At 47.3% G+C, this 19,895-nt stretch overlaps 1 protein-coding gene across 1 annotated transcript in view; it reads left to right on the top strand.

Moving 5' to 3' along the window:
- The first annotated feature begins 635 nt into the window (after positions 1-635).
- The window catches only part of SCARB2 (scavenger receptor class B member 2), a 59,764-nt gene continuing 40,504 nt past the window's right edge, over positions 636-19,895 (top strand). Inside the window, exon 1 of the mRNA XM_055140142.1 lies at positions 636-954. Within this exon, the coding sequence (XP_054996117.1) occupies positions 838-954 (117 nt within the window). The 5' untranslated portion in view covers positions 636-837. The remainder of the gene's footprint in view (positions 955-19,895) is intronic.

Below are 19,895 nucleotides of genomic sequence, written 5' to 3'. Positions count from 1 at the left end.
GGCTTTTAGCTGGTGCCTCCAAGTCAAAGATGAACAAAGCAGATTCAAAACAAAACAGGCGAAAAAGAGCTGTTGACTGACTACCCAGCTGAGGGCAAGTGCCTCAGCAGTGTGACCCCAAAGGCAGCTGCACCCCTTCCCCCGCCACCGCCCACCCCCCCCCCCCCCGCAGACGTCAGCCAGGAGGGCGATAAATCCAAAGGGCCGTCCTCTCCGGACAGCCTGGCTCTCGCAACCCCCATCTGCACCCCCTTCCCGACCAAAGATGCAAAGATGCCTCCTCGCTCCTTTGCACCCCCCTCCCCGTCCCCCCGCCAAGGCCCAGCTGGAGAGCGCGGGGTCCCGGGTCGCTGGAGCCAGCGGAATCTGCTCGCGGTTACAGCGCCCGGCGGTGGCTTCCGCGGCGCCCTCCCACCCCCGGGCCGGGATCCCCCAGCCCCGGCAGGCCCGGGACGGCCGCGGATTCCCGGAGGTCAGCGGCGCTCGGGAGCCGCCCCGGGGACGGGCCTCGGCTCGCGGGGCCGAATCGCGGCGGGCGCCGCCGGCACATGACCGCGGGCTCGGCCCCCGCCCCGCCCGCCCGCCTCCCGGGGCTGCGGCGAGCGTGCCCGGCCCGCGCCCCCGCGCCCGCGCCCGCGCCCCGCACCCGGTCCCCGCGCCCCGCGCGATCGCCCCGCGTCCCGCAACCGGTCTCGAGCCTGCGCCCCGCGCCCCCCGATCGCCCCGCGCTCCCCGATCGCCCGCGCACAGCCGCGCGCTCCGCCGCGCCCCCTCCCCCGTTCCCCCGCGCCCGGTCCCCGCGGCCCGCGTCGCCAAGGCTCGTGAGCGGCGTGCAGGATGGGCAGGTGCTGCTACTACACCGTGGGGACGCTGGCCCTGCTGCTGCTGGTGACCAGCGTCACGCTGCTGGTGGCCCGGGTGTTCCAGAAGGCCGTGGACCAGACGATAGAGAAGGTTAGAGGGGGCGCGTGTTGTGGGAGGCGCGGGGGGCCCTGCCAGACCACCTTCACCCCCCCCACACACACACACGTCCTGCACCCGGGCACGGCCGCCGCCTTTCTCGCTTTCTCGGGCTCAGTGGGTCACTAAGTACAAACGCAGGACTGTTCCCTTTAATCGCGACCCGTCAGCCTCTGCGTTTGGAATTTCTTTTCTTCTGCACAAGAAATCTTCTTTCTTTTTCCCTTGTTTGTTTGTTTTCCTATTTGCATCCCTCCCCACCTCCTTCCACCGAATCTCTGTGGGGTTCAAACTCATTTCCCTTCCCCCTCATGAAAACTGCATGAAAGTGAAAGAATCTGCAGAGAGGGCGGCTTTCCTGGCCGCTGCCTGCAGCTTCGAAGCGGTGGGTGCAGACTTGTGGTGTGTTGCGGGCTGCGAGGGAGGGAGGGCACACAGGGAGGCACCCCAGAGTCAGCCTAGGCGCCCACCTGGCAGCTGGTGCCAGCCGTGTGAGTGGCTTGGTCGCGCCTTCCACGCCACGGCCCAAAGCTTTGGGCACAAATGCCCGTAGGTTCTTAAAAGAAGCCGAACCTGCTTCTTCTGTTAGACCCAAGATTTCCTTTCGAAGATTTCCCATTCTTGGACTAAGCCCGGCATCCTTCCTTTTCCTCTTTCATTCAATTGTGCCAGTCTGTGTGAAAAGGGGAACAAGAGATGACAGGATCACTCTTTCCTCTAAAAATTGGGGAACAAGAGAGAGTGACAGGATCCCTTTTTCCCTCTAATAATAATGATGATGATTACCAGAGCAGCCTTTCTTGTTTGCTCGCCTGAGCCGGCGTTTCCCTCCTCCCACCCATTAGCTCTCAATCTTGGGTAGATAACAAAGCCTGGACCCCATCCAGTTTGGTCGCTCTCTGTCTGTTCAGTGAATTCTTTCTCCGGGTGCAAACAGACATACTCCTTTAACAGAGGTTCCTCAAAGTCACTCAAGTTACTCCGTTAGTGTGACTTATAAAAAAGGACTGTGGCCAATGGACATAATTTAATATTTTTTGAAGTCCTTGTTACCCAGGGAAGACAAAACCCACTGCGGGCATTTCCCAAAAGGAAAAAAAAAATTACCTGAAAAAAAAAAAATTACCTGAATCTTCCCCAAGCCTGTCCTGCAAATCCTCGGTGAGAAGGATAACAAGTGCTCGCGTTGGTGCTGGGGGAAGCAAACCAGGCCAATCGGGACATGAGTTTCTTCAGGGGTGGCTTTGGAAGCGTTTACAGGAGCACCCTCTGAGCTGGCCTTCCCGAGGCCTCCCACATGTCCGGCCCGCAGATGCTCCGTGGGGTGCATCTGTGTTTGGGTCAGGGACACGGGCCGGGGACATGAAACAAGGCCATGAACACAAGCACAGTTTGGCTGGGGCTAAACTTTGCCTTGCTGCTTGTTGGCTTTTTCCTGTGAATTGCTTCATGAGGAGCAGACTCTGCTCCAGCTGATTCGTCATCACGCAGGGAAGGGCCCTTCACTGCCCGGCCCGTTAAGGAACACTGTGCTCTATTGTATGTGAAGCTAAGTGACAGAACCGGCTTCAGTGGGCAGCTGTGGGAACACAAGACACCCGTTACCGTTCTCTCCTGGATCGTGTGTAGGACACTGGCATGTGATAGTGGGCAGGAGTTAGGACTTTGCCGGTCAACTCTCCCGGCCGGGAATCCTGGCTTCTTCTCGTCCTACCGGCTGACCTTTGGCTCCTTGTGTAATCATCTTTGGAGTCTCAGTTCCCTGTTGTGGAATGGGCATAATTACACAAGGGAAACGTCTTATATGAACCATTAGGGTAAGTAAGTATAGTGCTCGGGGGATATATAGTTAGTCCTTCATAAAGTTCATTGCTTCCTTGTTATTAAAAGTCACGTAGTAAGCCAAGAAAAATGACATGATATTTGAAGTCAGCCACTCTGTCTAACTCCCAACCTTGAATTAGTTAGGAGCTTTTTGACTTGGGGTAAGTTACTTCACTTCTCTGAGCCTCGTTTTCATTATGCAGTGAAGTAAGAATGTTAGCGCTCTTGGCACAGAGATGCGGTTGTCCACAGAGCTTAACATGTGCCCCTCGCTGCTATATGTCCTTCCACAGCCGTGTGCCTACTTCTATATCCAAGATTTTTTTTTCTACGGAAGGACTGCCCCACCTTGTCTAACCTTCAGGTCCCACGATACCTGGCATAGAACCACAGGGCATCAGGCAGTGAATGGGGGGTTGCTTATAGCCATCATCATGGTTTTCATTATTGTTGTTCAGTTTATAACTAGACATTAATATCGTTGTGGCAGAATCCACTCTAATAGTTCCAGTTCTTAGTTCTTTCATTAAAAGATTGTCCATGCCCGGATCTCCATCGTCTATATCAAAAAGAAAAGACAGGAAAGATATAACATTGAAATAAGGAAATTTGACTATTTGGGAGCTGATCAATAAAACAATTCCTACCTGAAAAAAATTTACCTCTGTAAGTGAGAGTTTTCCTTGAGGCCCGAGTTGATTGAAGGGATTTATTTGGGCTGTGTGTAGAAAGAAGCAAGACCCTGTGATTCCTTTCTTGGCCTCTGATAACTGCAAGCATTGGGCAAGTACCTTAAGAATCTAAACTGGGGTGGGGGGGGGCACAGAGAGATAGTAGAGCTTAAGGCATTTGCCTTGTACATGGCTGACTCTGATTTGATCCCAGTACCACTGATGGTCCCCTGAGCACCCTCTGGTGTGGTTCACAAACAAAAGTCTAAATTGTGGGACCTGAGAGACAATACAGGGGTTAAGGCGCTTGCCTTGCCTGCTGCTGATCCCAGGAACATCCATGGCACCATCCATGGTCTTCCACATCCTCAGCTCTTTTTTTTTTTTAATTAGTGAATCACCGGGGGGGGGGGGGTGGCGACTTACTTACATACTTACAAACATTTGTGTTTGCGTTTCAGTCATACAGTGATCCATTACCCATCCCTCCACCAGTGCCCATTCTCTACCACCAAGGATCTCAGTATCCCTCCCATGCCCCCACCCTCCCCCTCACCACTCTGCCTCTGTGGCAGGGCATTCCCTTTTGTTCTCTCTCTCCTTTTGGGTATTGTGGTTTGCAATAGAGGTATTGAGTGGCCGTCGTATTCGGTCTATCATCTATTTTTGGTAGCTCCCAACCCAAGCAGGTCCTCCCAGCACCCTTTACTTGGTGTTCCTTACTTGGTGTTCCTTCTCTGAGTTGCCTTTTCCTCCAGCATGTAAGGTCAGCTTCCAAGCCGTAGGGCACACCTCCTTGTCCTTATCTCTACTATCCTTGGGTGTTAGTCTCCTATTCTATTACTTTATATTCCACAGAGGAGTGCAATCTTTCTATGTCTGTCCCTTTCTTTCTGACTCATTTCCTTTAACATGATACTTTCCATGTTGATCCACTTATATGTAAATTTCGTGACTTCATCTTTTCTAGCTGCATAGTATTCCATTATGTAGATGTACCAGAGTTTCTTTAACCAGTCATCTGTTCTTGGGCACTCAGGTTGGTTTTTTTTTCTTCAGATTTTGGCTATTGTAAATAGTGCAGCAATGAACATACCGGTGCAGATGTCATTTCATATTTTGCCTCTCTGGGGTATATTCCCAGAAGTGGTATTCTCAGCCCATTTTGGATGTTCTCTCCTCCCTGAAAAAGAAACCAAGTTGCTTTTGCCTCAGTAGTCTCATGTCCTCCCTCCCAGTCTCAGCACAACCACTTCCTCCCAAGGAGGTACTGCGTAGAGTTTTGACTCCCTGCAGACAGTTTTGCAGAGACTCAGCCACAATCTTTCCTTGCTAGAGCCTGGGAGGATGAGAGTTTTATTCTCTGTTTAATTTGGTGACCCATCAGGTGATCCCAATCCCTAACATAATCCCCGTACACAACAGGTATATAATAAATGCCCATAGCCGCACTGTTGGCCTTGAGTTGAAAGAGTAGTTTGTGAGAATCGGCTGAACTACGTTGAATTTCCTGTTTTTCAGGAAGAAAAATCACTAATACATTCTTTTAACTTAATACATATTTGAACATCGGCTCAGAACAAGCTCTAAAAACCTCTTTTTGAATATGGGGGCAATAAGAATACCTGACTGTCACAAGACTAAAATTACGGGGCTGGAGAGAGCTCAGTGGGCTGAGGAATTGCTTTGCATGAGGGACATTCAGGTTCAATTCCTGATGCCATTGGTTCCTTCAACACAACCAGGAGTAGCCCCTTCTCGCCCCAGGTACGACCCCCAGACCAATAGTGATAGAATGAAATTAGAGGGCCAGAGTTGGTTAGGCGTTTGCCTTGCATCCAGCGACCAGGGTTTGACTTACTAACACTCTGACCACCTCCCAGAACCAGGAATGTGGAGTTGGCCAAAGTCAGGGTTCGCTGGGAAGAGATGGGTTGGCGGGGAACTGGGGAGGGGGAGCAGAACCTCACAGTTTGCCTCCTGTGCACTAGAAGGCCCTTAGTATCAGCCTGGAAATGGGATGGGGTGAGAGATCCCACCCTCTGACCTTGAGTACCAAGGTAGCCTTTTTTGGTGGGTGGGGTCACAGGTGGGACAAACAGGGTATGGCCAAAGGTACTTTGGAGCTGTCCTACTGGTGTCTCAAGATTATATTATATCTAATATAATATAATAATATAAAGATTATATTATATCTAATATAATCACCATATATTTAGTCAAAAACACTGTCTGGTGAGTACGTGGTAGTTTTTCTGTTGTCTGCAGTGCGGCAATTGAACCCGGGGCCTCACATGTACTTGACACATAGACAGGATTGCTGAGCCACACCCGGCCACCGTGGGCCTGTCTGCTTCCTAAAAGTCAGCATCTTCCTGGTTGTTTATGTAAAGTCAATCTGCTCTATAACCTTAGAGACAACTTTTCGTACTCTTCTCAGAATTATGCAGATCTTGCATCTTCAAATCAGAAAAACACCGTCCGTATCAATGAATCTATGTTATTTTGCCATCAAGATAAGTGAGATGGTTGTGTTGAAAACTCATTGACATTTAAAATCAAATGTCAATAAGTGGGCTGATGCAGAGGTCGAAATAGGGTCAGTCATGCAGGCTGCATCTCTTACCTCACTTTTCCCCGTGGACAGGCCTGGTTGATTCACACTGGTCTGGGGTCATTATTTGCTCCCTTTTTCCTCCCAAGAGATTTGTGGTTTGGATCCTAAATTTAAATATGCTCCCACATACCACACTGTTCCCTGTCTCTCGGCATCACAACGGAGCTGTGCTCACTTGTGAGTGGGGGCCTGCTCCAGCCAGCTGGAGAAAGGAGTTTTCGTTCTGTGAAGATGGCAGAGGAAGGAGAGGAAGACAAGAACCTCAGCAAAGTCCAGGCTCCCGGGGACTAAAGCTGGGAGGTCAGCAGCATTTTCCCCACCAGCCAACTTCCTCAGCTTCCTGTTTATTCCCCTGCAGAGTCCCAGCCCAGCTCTTTGGGACCCTCCCGCTGCTAGGCCTTCTGGGAACTTGCTTTTCTGCCTAGTTTCTCTTTAACAGATTATTCCCGCATCCTGGGATTGGCTCTGCGGAAACAGAAACCATGGAGCAGTAAACAGAGGCAGTCTCCAGGGGAGATTCCTTCGCTCCAGAGCACAGCCACCCAACTCCCAGCAGGCTTTGATAAATGTAACCTTGTGGCGTCAACGTCATATTATGTTTCTTTCAACATCTTGCTAATTCATGTTGCGCCCCAGTGCCTTCCTTATTAGTGGTTTAGACAATGAAACAAACCAGTAGTTTGCAAAGTTGTCCCTAGACTCTGGGGACTATCAAAATCACTTATGGAGATTAACAAAAAGAAAGCAGAGACTTCGGGAGCTCTGCCGAATCAGGCAAGATCCTTAGGAACGGCCCTCGGAGTAAAGAGCTCACCCGAGAGCTCACGGCAGGGTTGCGTGGCGTGTGAACCACCCACAGCTCCACTGCTTGAGATGGCAGAGCTTGGGTTTGGGAAAGATTTGTATTTTAGTCTTCTGTTTTGTTCATTTTTCTGGTATGAGAGGAAGTGTATGCCATTATAAAAGAAAATTCGTATAGCAAATGAATAAAACAAAGATAAGTACTAACAACCTATTATTGAATACCCTACCTTTTTCTTTATGCATAGATAGATGCATTTTGCTCTGTGTTGTATGTGTGTGTGTGTGTGTGTGTGTGTGTGTGTGTGTGTGTGTGTGTTTGGGGCGGGGGAGGGTGCTTGTGACTTTCCACCGACTCTTTGCTCAGAGATCACTCCTAGCAGTGCTTGGGGAACTGGACCATGTGTAGTGCCATGAATTGAACCGGGGCCAGCCATGTGTAAGGCAGGGCTTAACCTCTGTATTTCATCTCCAGTCCAGTAATGCATTTTGAAAAGTAACACATATACTTTACAAAAAGGGGTGTGCTTCTATTTCCACTCTATCTTTCACTTTATTGAGGCATAATTGACGTGTAAAGGAGAAGCTGATTATAGTAAATGATATTACTAAAAATAACTGTTAGTCTGTGAGTTGACAGGGATGGAAAAATGGGTGTGTGGGGAGTTGAGAGGAAGTTTCTTTTTTTTCCTAAATAATACTTTATTCAAATATAGGATTCTATTCTCCTAGACTCATAGATAAATTTTTTTTCTAAATATTAAAAAGAAACTGTTGAATTCAAAATATTATCGACGGATCTACTATGCTTTAAGAGACTGGAATGTTGTAAAATGATCTGTCACCAAAACAGAGTTAGATTTATTAGGATCCATTTTTAAATGAGGGATTTAGGGATTGAGGATACATTTTCAAATGAGGTTTTAATATTTGGTTTTGTCAGGTACAGTCTGCTTTAGTTGGCTTTGATTTGAGTCTTTCTAAAAGTAAGCATTTTACTTTTATTTAAATTTTTTGTTACAAGTTATTTTTAAATTGAATCACAGTGAGATACACAGTTACAAAGTGATTCATGATTGGACTTCAGCCATATAACGTTCAAACACCTGTTCCTTCACCAATGTACATTTCCCACCACCAATGTCCCCAGTTTCACTTCACCCCATCCCCATCTCTATGGCAGGTGCTTCTCTCTCTCTCTCTCTCTCTCTCTCTCTCTCTCTCTCTCTCTCTCTCCCTCCCTCCCTTCCTCTCTCCCTCCCTCCCTACTTTTGAGCATTATTGTTTGCGATACAGGTACTAAAACATTACCATGTATATCCCTTTTAACTCCATTCAACACAGTTCTTGTCCAGAGTGATCATTTCCAGCTATTATTGTCATACTGGTCCCTTGAGAGGAAGATTCCTGATTTTTGCCTCTCTGTTGAATAAAGCACAGGACACCATTCTGTCAGACCACAGCAAGAGCTCAGTGAAGCCATCTGGCCTGCCAGACACTTGCTTGTTTCCCAGGGCAGAATCAGCAGGTGGGATCATAAGATCATTAATGAAAACAGAGGACACTGGCCAAGTGTCTAGGCGTTTAGGACGTGTCTTCAAGATACATGTTACATATGTACCATGCCTTAATAAAGGCTCCACTTTCATCAAAGCTCGTGACTAAACAAATGCACTTGCAGAAAATAAAGGCAATTTTGGGTATTTACACCCTATCTCTGAAAGCATTTTTAGGTATATGTTTTGGCAGTCATTTATTTAGCAAATATGTGCTGAAAGTTCACAATCTCTGCAGAAGTGCACTGAGAATTACGGATACAGTCATCAATATGTACCATCTCTGACAGGATTTATCATTACCTTCAAGGTTTTTTCCCCCCTAGTCACTTTTACATTCTGTGAAATTATTCAGATCTTAATTGAGAGCCCCAAAGAACTTGTTCCTTTAAGTTATATCTACTGTATCACTGTATCACTGTCATCCTGTTGATCATCGATTTGCTCGAGCGGGCGCCAGTAATGTCTCCATTTGTCCTAGCTCTGAGATTTTAGCAGCCTCTTTTTTTTACTCATTCTTCCCAGTGGTGCCGCATATATTTTCTAATTTTATAATATTAGCGGGCCATGAGCAGTTGAGGCTCAACCGTGCCTGAGCCGGGGCTGATTCTTCTTACCACGTGGTTCCAGAGTTGTAGGCATGAAGGTCTCTGAGCATCACTGGGGTGGCCGAGGTAATGCTGGCACTGCAGGGCCTGAATAGTACATCCTCAGGCCTGTGCGTGAGCAGCATCCTGGTTGGTTCACAGTTACTGGTGGGGCCTGGAGCCTATTTGAGAGGCTTAAACCCCCAAACCCAGGTTGTGAAAACAAACAAAAAACACAATATTAGTAAATAAAATAAACTTTTAGAATTGATATATTTCTTTAAGTACAAGACAACCCTAGCACATAGGCCAGGAGTTGTCCAAGCAAATGACATTGTATATCTTCTAGAAAACTCCATTCTGCACCTAAGAGAAGATGAGAGTTAAGGGACAGAAGGAAAGAAGTTTGAACTTGCGTGCTGCTTGACAGGGTCTTGGGGACCCGCAGGGATTCTCAGACCATACTTTGCTGCTTTAATTTTCATTTCATTTTCTTGAGCTTCACAATATTTTTTTTGTCTGTTTTGTTTTGGGGGCCACACCCGGAAATGCTCAGAGCTTACTCCTGGCTCTGCACTCAGGAGTCACTCCTGGCAGTGCTTGGGAGACCATCTGGGATGCTGGGGAACGAACCCAGACTAGCTGTGTGCAAGGCAAGCTTCTTACTATCATTTTACTATCCGGTACTAGCTTTTCAGCCTGGAATGTCAGAATCATTTTGAGGAATTCTTGTTATGTTTCTGCAAGGCCAACTTCAAAATCATCTTATTCATGTTTTCAGACCACTGGGATTTTATTTAGTGTGTTAAATGGTTTCGTGTCCTTTTAATTTCCCCATCAGCCTGTGTTAGAGCGTAGTTTGGCTGGCAGTGTGATGCTGACTCAGCAAATCTCTTGTCCTGTGTGCTAATCAAACTAGATTAGAACTGAGCATCTCCATATTGAATAAGTCTGTAATTTCCCTTAGATTTCGCTCTTCTAGATATTCTCAATCCCAATAAATTTCATGTAATAAGGCCTCTTACTAAGATATGTTTTATTTTGTCATGGACAGGTAATTATTCTGTCATAATTACCTTATATCACTTCTTCATATTACTAGTTATGTGTAACTAGCTATCATTACTAGTTATGTTACATACAACTAGTTAATTACTAGTTATATGTAACTAGTTATTAACTTGTACTAGTTATATGTACAAGTTACACAAAATAGATAGTCAATGTCGATTTCCTGGATGAATGGGTGGATGAGTCGATGATAATTTATAACGTCAGGTATATTTGGTTTACATATCATTGTCCCTATTATTACTATTAGGTTTTTTTTTGCATTTTTATTCTTCTTTAGGCCAGTGGTCATGGTTATCTCACCTATGCTTTATAATTTTAAAATCTGGGGACTTTTTCCCAGTAACCCACATTTCCATCTTGAAACATGTGAATGCCCACAGTGTGGGTCCCTGCATGGATATTTCTTGTGTGGCGCTGAGCACAGTCAAGCTGCTCTTCAGTCGGGGGCTCCTTCCCGGCCACCATCCTTCACACCGCATTGACTTCCTGACCCCGTGTACAAGTGAACATTGCCCTGGTTCTCCAGCTTTCTTTGTTGTTGTTCTTAGAGTTGAGAAGTATCTGTCGGTATCTCACCCTCTTTACCAAGAGGAGGCAAGTGAATGGTACCCAAGAAAGTCACGTGTCAGACAAGAATGGGAGAGGAGGGGAAGTAAATTCTGTCACCAGGGATGTGCTTCAGCAGAAGAGCTCCTGCCTTGAATTTAGAGAGCCTGGTTCGATGCCTGGCTCCCCAAACTGGCAGTGACTACTAGCGCTCTAATTTGACATGCAGACCAGCATACACACTCATGACTCACTGCTCTTGTTCACTTTACCCATCTGGCCCCTTTAACATTCGAGTTTTATACCTGTTGTAGAGAGAGTGGAATAGTGTCAGTAGTGTACTCGCACCTGCAGTTCCCACACTCGAGATGTTTACTTTTAAAACTGTGCTAAAAGTGAAGAGTAATGGGAGGAATAGGACACACAGATATAGTTGATGAAAACATCGCTTAATTTATCTGTCAGAGATAAAAGCACAACCCAAACAGGTTGTAAAACAGCAAGACTGGTTCCACCAGGTACACACAGAACTGGGCATTGTTTTCTTGGCCAATCTTATTTATTCACATCTTAAAATCTCTCATCCACTCCCTCGGCCCTGGCCCACACACACTTTCTTTCTACCCACTTTTATCCGATCCTCCTGACTCTGTTTCCATCTGGTGGTCCTACCCTTGCTTTCACATTGCCAACTGCCTGGCACTGAGGGTGGTCTGTGTTAGGAGATTTTTGTGGGGACAGCTCTTCACCATAGGGCTCTGCATATCATTCATAGCGTAACAATTCAAGCTGACACATGAACTAGCGTTTCAACCGCAACTGTCAGTTCTAATTAGCTGAAATCATTGCAAGTAAAGTAAAATGAACCTAACAGTAATGATGCTTAAAAGAAAGTGCATTTGTTCCTCGATTAGAATAAAGTCTGAAAATAAAGATATGATACTTTTGTTTGGGGACAGGGATTTGGTTTGGGTCACACCTGGCTGTGCTCACATCTTACTCCTGGTTCTGTGCTCAGAGATTGCTCTTGCCAGGTTCAGGGACTATGTGCATGGCCTGTGCCAGGCAAACATCCCAACCTCTGTACTATCTCTCCAGCCCCTAAAGGTCAATCTTAATGGTAGCTCACTACTTGTACCTCAGAAGAGAATTTATTTTCCTCCCATTTTTAATTGAGGTACCATGATTTATAATACTGCTGATAATAGTTTGATGCTTTCATTGTTCAGATATCACACCTACCACCAGAGTGATCACTTTCTTCTACCAATGTTCCAAAGACCCCTCCCGGCCACCCCTTCCCATTCTCAGGTAAACTGAGTTGTCCAGAGTATTTGTAAAAGTCTTGTAGTATTCAAATTCCTTAAATAACTGCAAGTTGAGTTGGCTTAGAGGAAGAAATGTTTTAAAACATAACCAACTGGCCAGAAATGTGGCTCAGCTGTTGATTGTATGCCTCTGTGTGAAGCCTGTGTTCAATGCTTGGCACCACACACACACACACACACACACATACACACACACACACACACACGAAAAGGCAGGCCAGTTGGTGTTTTGCTGTTGGAGAGTTTTAAATCAAGTGCTCTGACAATCACCTACAACATGTTAATTAGGTCAGGTTCTCAGTGTCAGTCTTCATTATCTCAGTGAATTTATACTGAGTAAGTGTTAACAAAGATGCTGAAGTCATTTCATTAAGCAGTGCTCTCCTGAGGCTTACCTTGAGTGTCTTACTTCCTACCAGTGTTTCTATGCAAGCCGATGCATCCCTGAGTCTATGGTGATCCTTTGGAAACGGCTTACCCTGGGAGAGCAAGTCAAGCCGTCTGGGAAGATCTGCTATACCCCCTTGGGTGTGCGGATCTACATCTGTAGCACATCACGTGCATCTCAGCAGAAGTGGCCAGTTCAGCCTGGACCCTGGAACCACTGGCGTTGCTCGTGCACACAGTGTCTGCCAGGAAATGGCGGTGGATGGCAGGCTAGGTGTGATCAAGGCAGGCTTAGCACAGCAGATCAGGAACTTGGGCTTCATCCCGTGAGCAGAGGGGAGGGTGGCTGCTCCCGCTTTTCTCTGGGATGAATTCTACCAGGTCTAACACATCACTGCTCACTGTCGGTTTTGTGTTTTTGGAAAAACTTCTTCTTGTGAACACTGTGCCTGTTGGGCATGTTGAAAGCTCTCCGATATACACGTTGGCGGATACACAGGAAAGTGCCTTAGTCCCAATTTAGTTGCTTTGGCTGTCGAAGCGCAGATTCACCGCATACCTCAGTAATCTGATGTTTTTCTTGGGGGTGGTGCCGCCATAGGATGCCTGGGAAAATTCAGTGTGTTCTGCTTGGCTGAAATCAATCAGCAGAATCCAGCAGCACTTTTGCAGGATGGGCTTTGGCGATGACTCAGGGGTCTGCAGTACACGCTTTATTTACATGGGTGCTCCCAGCTCAGTGCCCAGCACGCCATATGGCCTGCCAGCACCTCCCAACGCCAAGACAGAAACACCCCAATTATGCTGTAAAACAGACAGAGGGCCTTGTGTTGAATGTTACTTTAGTGTCATTTGAAAATTATTCAGCTGCTTACGGGGCTGGTCGCGTGGCTGACTCCACCACAGCAAAATCCTTAGTAAAGGGATCAGTCGTCGCGAGTCTGGCCATGGCTATGCTGTGCGAAGGGCTTCTTGTGCCCGGAGAAGCCAGCCCTTGCTTTAGCAGAGACCATGGCTTCCTGTGAGCAACTTCTCTTAATGCTTGGCATTGAGGTCGTCACAGTTTCTGTGTCCTTCAGGGCAAAAACAGGCTCCTGAGAGGGTAGCGGGCTGAGGGTCTGGGCAGCAAGCAGAACCGGAAGGTCAGCACTGTCCTCTCTGGACCAACGGGCGGGTGTGGTGTAGTCTTGGAGCTAAGGGGCCGAGCAGCCTCCTCGAAGTGCCAGAGCTCTGACTGCGTTTTCCTCACGTCTCCGTGTGTTGGTGGCCGCTGATGCCTCAGCAGTTCCATGGCCACCCTCCTCCATCACCCCCAGAGGAAGCCCAGCCCCCACCCCCCAAGGATGGAGGGCTGTGTGATGGCTTCTGCAGTTCCCTATCTCTCTGGGGTTGGCTACCACAGCCCTTGGATACTGAAGTTAACATCTGAACTTCGAGATGCAGTGGCTAATGCTTTGACCTGCTGTTAAACACATAGTGTTTCACTGCGAGTCCCACACACACACATTTCCAGTTTGCTTCCGGTATCAGGTGTAACACAGTTACTCTGAGCTTTCTCGAGGACAGTTTTACTTGAGTTATTTGAAGTTTATTTGTCTGGGGTCTCCGAGCTGTGCTCAGAGACCTGGGGGCTCCTTGCTGATTCCCAGGCACCTGGTCTGGGTTCAATGTGAGGCTCTGAGGGTGTGGCACTGTTTGGGCCTGCGGTGCCAAGAACTGCCCAGATCCCCATGATCCTCTGGGGAACTATGTAGTGCCAGAGGTTGAGCTGGCGTTGTCTGCATGCAAGGCGGGTACCTCAACCCTTATACTATCTCTTCAGGTTTGAATTATTTAAGCTTCAGCTGTGGACATTACACTTCTCCCCTCAGGCTTTCTGTCTGCCTCTTGTAAGAATTATCTCTTCAGCCTTGAATTAATTTAAGCTTCAGCTGTGGACATTACACTTCACCCCTCAGGCCTTCCGTCTGCCTCTCCTAAGAATTAAACCACTTGTGATGCAGTCTTTGCAATATTGGGGGCACACTCGCGTGGCCTCTGTGTGTGTGTGTGTTTTGTTTTTGCAGTGCCAGGAACCACATCCAGGGCCTCTCAATGCTGCCCGGTGTTTGTCCTTGTTGATCTGTCCAGGGGGTCCAGTTGGGTGGCAGCTGCTGGAGTGCCCGAGCCTGGGCTTTGCAAACTCAGCCGACTGACCTCGGTCAGATTTGACTTGGCTTCCTGGTCCTGTGAGCTTCTGAAAAGCCAGTGCCACCAGCGTCTTCTCTGCAAGATGCGAATCCTTCCTCGCCTTGCAGGGTGAGCGTCAGGATCAGAGATGATGTGTGTAGAGCTCCTGGCATAGCCCTTGACTCCTGGCCCCTTCACCGCAGGTAATAGCCGCTGTGGTAGTACCGAGATGGTCCTTCTCTGAGTTAAGTAATAGTACTAAGATGGTCCTTCTTTGAGTTAAGTGATAGTACTGAGATGGTCCTTCTCTGAGTTAAACACCAGGGGAAGGAGATGCAAATAAAGAAGCTATTGGTTTAGACATGTTGGCAGCTGTGTTATAAACATCCCTCTGTTCTCATTTCCCACTATTTAGTGTGTATAGTGCACACACACACACACACACACTGCTGTGGGATGGGAGAGATAAAATATATTAAAGTGATGAAGGCAGGGTTGGCATGGAATGAAAGGTGATGTGAGGCCCTGGGTGAGTGGCGGCAGGGAGGAGGTGATGGGCGGGAGGGTGGAGGCAGACCAAGGAGGAACAGACTCTGCTCGTGGCAGATCCGCTGTCTGTGTGGCTGGCCAGCCTCCAAGGGTTCTTTCATTGTTTGGGTTTTCATCCGCTGTGCTTCGTGGCAGACTCCAGCCTACTCATTGTTTACTTCGATCCTGAAACTTGGGAGAGTAAATTCCAGTCCAACTGTTAAAACCCCTTTTATCCCCCCTCCGGAAAGGATTTTGCCTTCCTGCTAGCTGGCAGCACTTTATTTGTCTTTGGAACTTGGGTGCCTCTTTGCTGGAGGCCAACCAGGGGAGAGAAATCAGGCATCTGAACATTTGTTCTGCACACTCCCTGCCCTTTGGGGGTTCTTCATTCTTGGGGTTTGTATGTCTACAGTAAGATTTTCATGACTTTCATAAGTGGGTTTGCAGTTCCTTTCTCACTGTCAAATTCTCCCCACACTATGATGCTTGTTAGAAAATGTCAGCAAGAAATACAGAGTGCTAAGTCCACTCTCTGATCATAATGGGAAAGAAAGGATGTAAAGTGTGTGTGTGTGTGTGTGTGTGTGTGTGTGTGTGTGTGTTAGAATTAGGTGAAGGGTGAAGCTGATAGGGTATCAGAAGGACAGGAAAAAAAGACTCTGAATGCACTGGTTCTCTCCAAAGCCACTTTTTGTCTTACAATCTATAGAATCCTATAGAATCTATTGATAATATTTGCGAGAAGTTGAGTTTCTGTCTTAGATGGCCACTTCAAAAAACAAATAAATAAGAGAACAATTTTATTTGCTAGTTTTCAGAATGCATTCATCCCTATTATAGAAAATTCAAATGATGGGGTTGGAGAGAGAGTCCAGAGGTCAGGCACATGTCCTGCACGCAGCCAACCCTGGTTCAATCCCTGGCAGTGCCTTATGGTTCTGTGAGAGTCACCAGGAATGGCTGCTGAGCACAGAGTCAGGAGTAAGCCCTGAGCACTGCCAGGTGTGCCCCAAGTCCACCCCTAGCCCTCCCCGAAATCCAAGTGCTGCAGAAAAACATACAATAAAGAATAGAAGATATTTCATAATCCTGTTCCACAGGCAGATTTAGGGTGGAGGTTTGGACATTTTGAGGGTAACTGAAAGCTGGAACAAAATGTCTATGGACCATATTTGGCAGGGTCCCTCTCAGTGATGCACAGCTCGGCAGTGCGGGCCTGGTGGGTTGGCGCCCAACGGTGCGGGGGGACCACCAGTGCCACACCTGGTGATGCTGGCAGGTGTTGTATGTGGTGCCCGGATCAAACTCAGAGCCTCACACATGTTAGACATATATTCTGCCACTTGGGCTGTCTGCCCCGCACCTAAAAAAATGATTATTTAAAAATTATATATGTTTTATCTCTAATATTTCGGGGGTTTCTTTTTCTTTTTTATGGTACCTAAGCAGTGCTAAGGAACCCTGGGAGAGGTCTTGGTGATCCTCAGTCAAACGAATCCGGTGGTTCAGTGGCCAGGCCTGGCAGAGTTGGGGGCACCGAGTGCCCGAAGAGCAGGTGATACACACCCCTGACCTCTAAACTATCTCTCCACACCTAAACTTTTCATTTTATCTCCTAGTCTAATCCCCACGAGCACATATTTTACAGGTTTTGCTTTTCATGTTTAACATAGATCATAAACATGCTTCTTACTTCTACATAGCTTTGATCCTTTAAATGGACGCTTTGGACTCCAACCAGTGACTCATCCTAATTCACTGTTTTTCTTCCTGTTTGGGGGTTTTACTCTTTCCTTGCTCCCACCCTGATACTGTCTGGCAGAATCTGGTGACTTGGGTACATGGAGCTGATTCTTATGCAGTTCGTGACCAATGGTCAGTAGACACAGACTACAGGCTGATGGCACTGTAGCCCTTTTTTTTTTCTTTTTATCGATTCACTGTGAGATACAGTTACAAAACTCTCATGTTTGAGATTCGGTCATTCAATGATCAATCACCCATCCCTTCACCAGTGCACATTTTCCACCATCAAAATCCTCAGTATTCTCCCTGCCCCCTGCCTTCCCCTGCCTGTATGGCAGACAATTTCCACAATACTCTCTCTTTAGTATGATTACATTCATTATTTCAACACTAGTTCCACCACCACTCAAACCTGCCGAAAAAGCAATGCTAGACAATTTGTTTTGTGTTGCTTGTTATGGATATAATGTCGTGTGGCTGTGAGAGTGGCCGTGCACTTTAGGAGTTCTAAAATTTTAATAATTAGGGTCTGGAGAGATCTTTGCAGTGAGTTGCTCAGTTCTGAGATTTGTGTGTGTGTGTGTGTGTGTGTGTGTATCATGGCCGTGTAGAAGCTTAATAAGTAGCCGGGGGCTGTTTGTGGACATCTCAGAGTCCCATCGGGGTGGGGGGAAGGAGAAGGGCCGGCTCCTCCCCTGCCCCGTGAGGCCTGGTGTTTGCCGCTTCTGCTCCTGCCTACCTGGACTTTTTGTTGGGTTCTAGAAGATGGCGGCCACCGGGATTCCTAGGGGACAGGCAGAGGGACAGCACTGCTCCCGTCTGGAGTGGCCTGGCCAACGTGACCTATTGCAAAGTCTGGAGGCATCTCTGCAGCGAGCTTCTCGGTTCTGAGATTTCTGTGTGTGTCTCTCTGTAGACAGTTTCATTCAGGATCAACAGTGACTATCAGGGGCAAGCGGAATGCAATACGTACAGGACGAGGGCAGGTGATAAGTGGGAGGTGAAAAGCTTGATTAGTGGTTACATGGGGAAGATTGATATAAGCAGAAATAAAATGGTTTATATAGATTCCATCACTATTGCCAGTCAGTTATTTGTCTAGATTCCATTATTGCCAATCAGTTGTTTGTCTAGATTCTGTAGGTGTTAACAGACCATGTTCCAAACCTGGCCACCGGTGATTGGCAATCATTGATGTATCCTGGAAATGTCAGCCCCCCCACCGCCCCCTGACCCTGGCTCCCCTTGTCATCCCCTGTCTGGATCCTGGGAACATTCTCGCAGTTCAAATGGTCCAGTTGGTTTCGGAGCTTTGCCCTCAGGAACTCCCACATGCCAAAATGGGATTCTATGTAAAGGCTGAAAGAGAAAATTATGATGAAAGACTCCCAAACACTTTTTCTTTCTCTGCTGGAAGGTTTATAATTTGCTGGATTGTCTTTATTTCAGAAGACTCACAGAAGGAAAATGATTCCCTTTTTTTCCCTGCAGCTCGAGATCCTCTCGTGCCTAAAATGAAGGTGGTTTGGCTCTACAAGTGTGAGATAATGTGTGGAGAGTAGATTCCGTGTCTGACCGTGTCTTGGGCAAGCCGGAGGTGGCTTTGAGTCCTATCTAAGTCATGTGGAGAAGGTGTCGTTTGTTTTGTTTTGTTTATAGGAAGGCATTTTCTGAACACAAAAGGGACTGTGGTTCTTGGCTGTTTTCCAGGTGAAGGGGCTCTGGTAAAATTTGCCGTTTCCCACAGCAGACGTGCAGAGTTAGTCCTGATTCTCAATGTTCTTTTGTAGTTCATCAACCTGCCATGGCTCAGTGTTGGATAGCAGATAAAAGCTCACTCCTATGGCCCCCACCTGCTCCTGTTGACTGTAAAACTTAGTCACATGACACTTTCACCATTGTATCTTTCCTTGTTTCACTTTCTACTTCCACTAATCTTTCTGAGTAGGCAGTTCCACAGCAGCCATGGGGTGAAGGGCTCCTGTCTGGATCATGTGTGCTGGTGTCGGTCCATAGTGTGAAAAGATTGAAAGTCACTAGTGTCGACCATTGCTTCCCAAAGTGAGTGATAAGTCATGTGTTATTACAGGCTGTTACAGTGATGGTTTCTAAGCTTCTACTGAAGCTTCGACTTCCCTCAGACCTCAGTGTGACTGAAATAACCAGTGAACACCTGCATCACCCCAAACTCTTCAGAAACCCCACTTGGGTTCCTCCCTAGACAGCTGTCATGTGGCTTTGCGTTTACCCCTCCGCTCTTCCTCAGTTTCAAATTGAGTTCTTCTCTCCAAACTTGACAAAGTTTATCTCCAAAATTGATTGTGTAGGTTACCTGGTTCTATTTGCAGGTAGCACAAATATTTCTCCAGGAACTGCGTTGGCTTAGACAAGGGAGCAGGAGACAGGCCCTCCTCCTTTTTGGTAGATCAGCTCTTCTGTTTTGAGAAAACAACAATGAATTTGATCTGTGAGCCCTGTCGAGTAACTAGACTTTCCTTTTCCTTTTAAGTCGCTGCTTTTCCAAGCTTCAAGGTCAACTTCAATTTTGGATGTTTTCTGTCCTGACCCCCAAGAAATTTCCCATTACAAAGTCCAAAGATAGGGGTGATCCATATGGTTGAAGGGATATGCAGGCCTTCATGGCGAGGTGATAATTATTGGCCTGCCCTTTTCTGGAAATTAAATCAACAACGCTTGGTGTTCAGGCCAGCAGTGCCTGGTGCTTCTGGGATCACGAGGTGCCACTTCCTAGCCCCCTTTACCCCTGATTTTGGCCTCTATGAGAAAATAATTTGGGGGCTGCGGATATAGTAGATAAAATGCTTGCTCAGTATGCAGCCAGCCTCAGTTCTATCCCAAAACTACAAACAGTACCCTGAGCACCACCAATCAGGAGCACAGAGCCGGGAGTAGCCTCTCAGCCCCTTTGGCCCAGAGGCCAAAACCCCAGTCCTCTCCAAAAAAAAAGGTTTTTTGGGGCTGGAGCAATAGCACAGCAGGTAGGGCATTTACCTTGCATGCAGCTGACCCAGGTTTGATTCCCAGCACCCCATATGATCCCCTGAGCACTGCCAGGGGTAATTCCTGAGTGCAGAACC

This window comes from Sorex araneus, chromosome 5, assembly GCF_027595985.1.
Source record: "Sorex araneus isolate mSorAra2 chromosome 5, mSorAra2.pri, whole genome shotgun sequence".
In the NCBI taxonomy this organism is placed as follows: Eukaryota; Metazoa; Chordata; class Mammalia; order Eulipotyphla; family Soricidae; genus Sorex; species Sorex araneus.
Note: the sequence above shows the minus strand (reverse complement) of the source record. Positions and strands in the feature narration are given on the sequence as shown.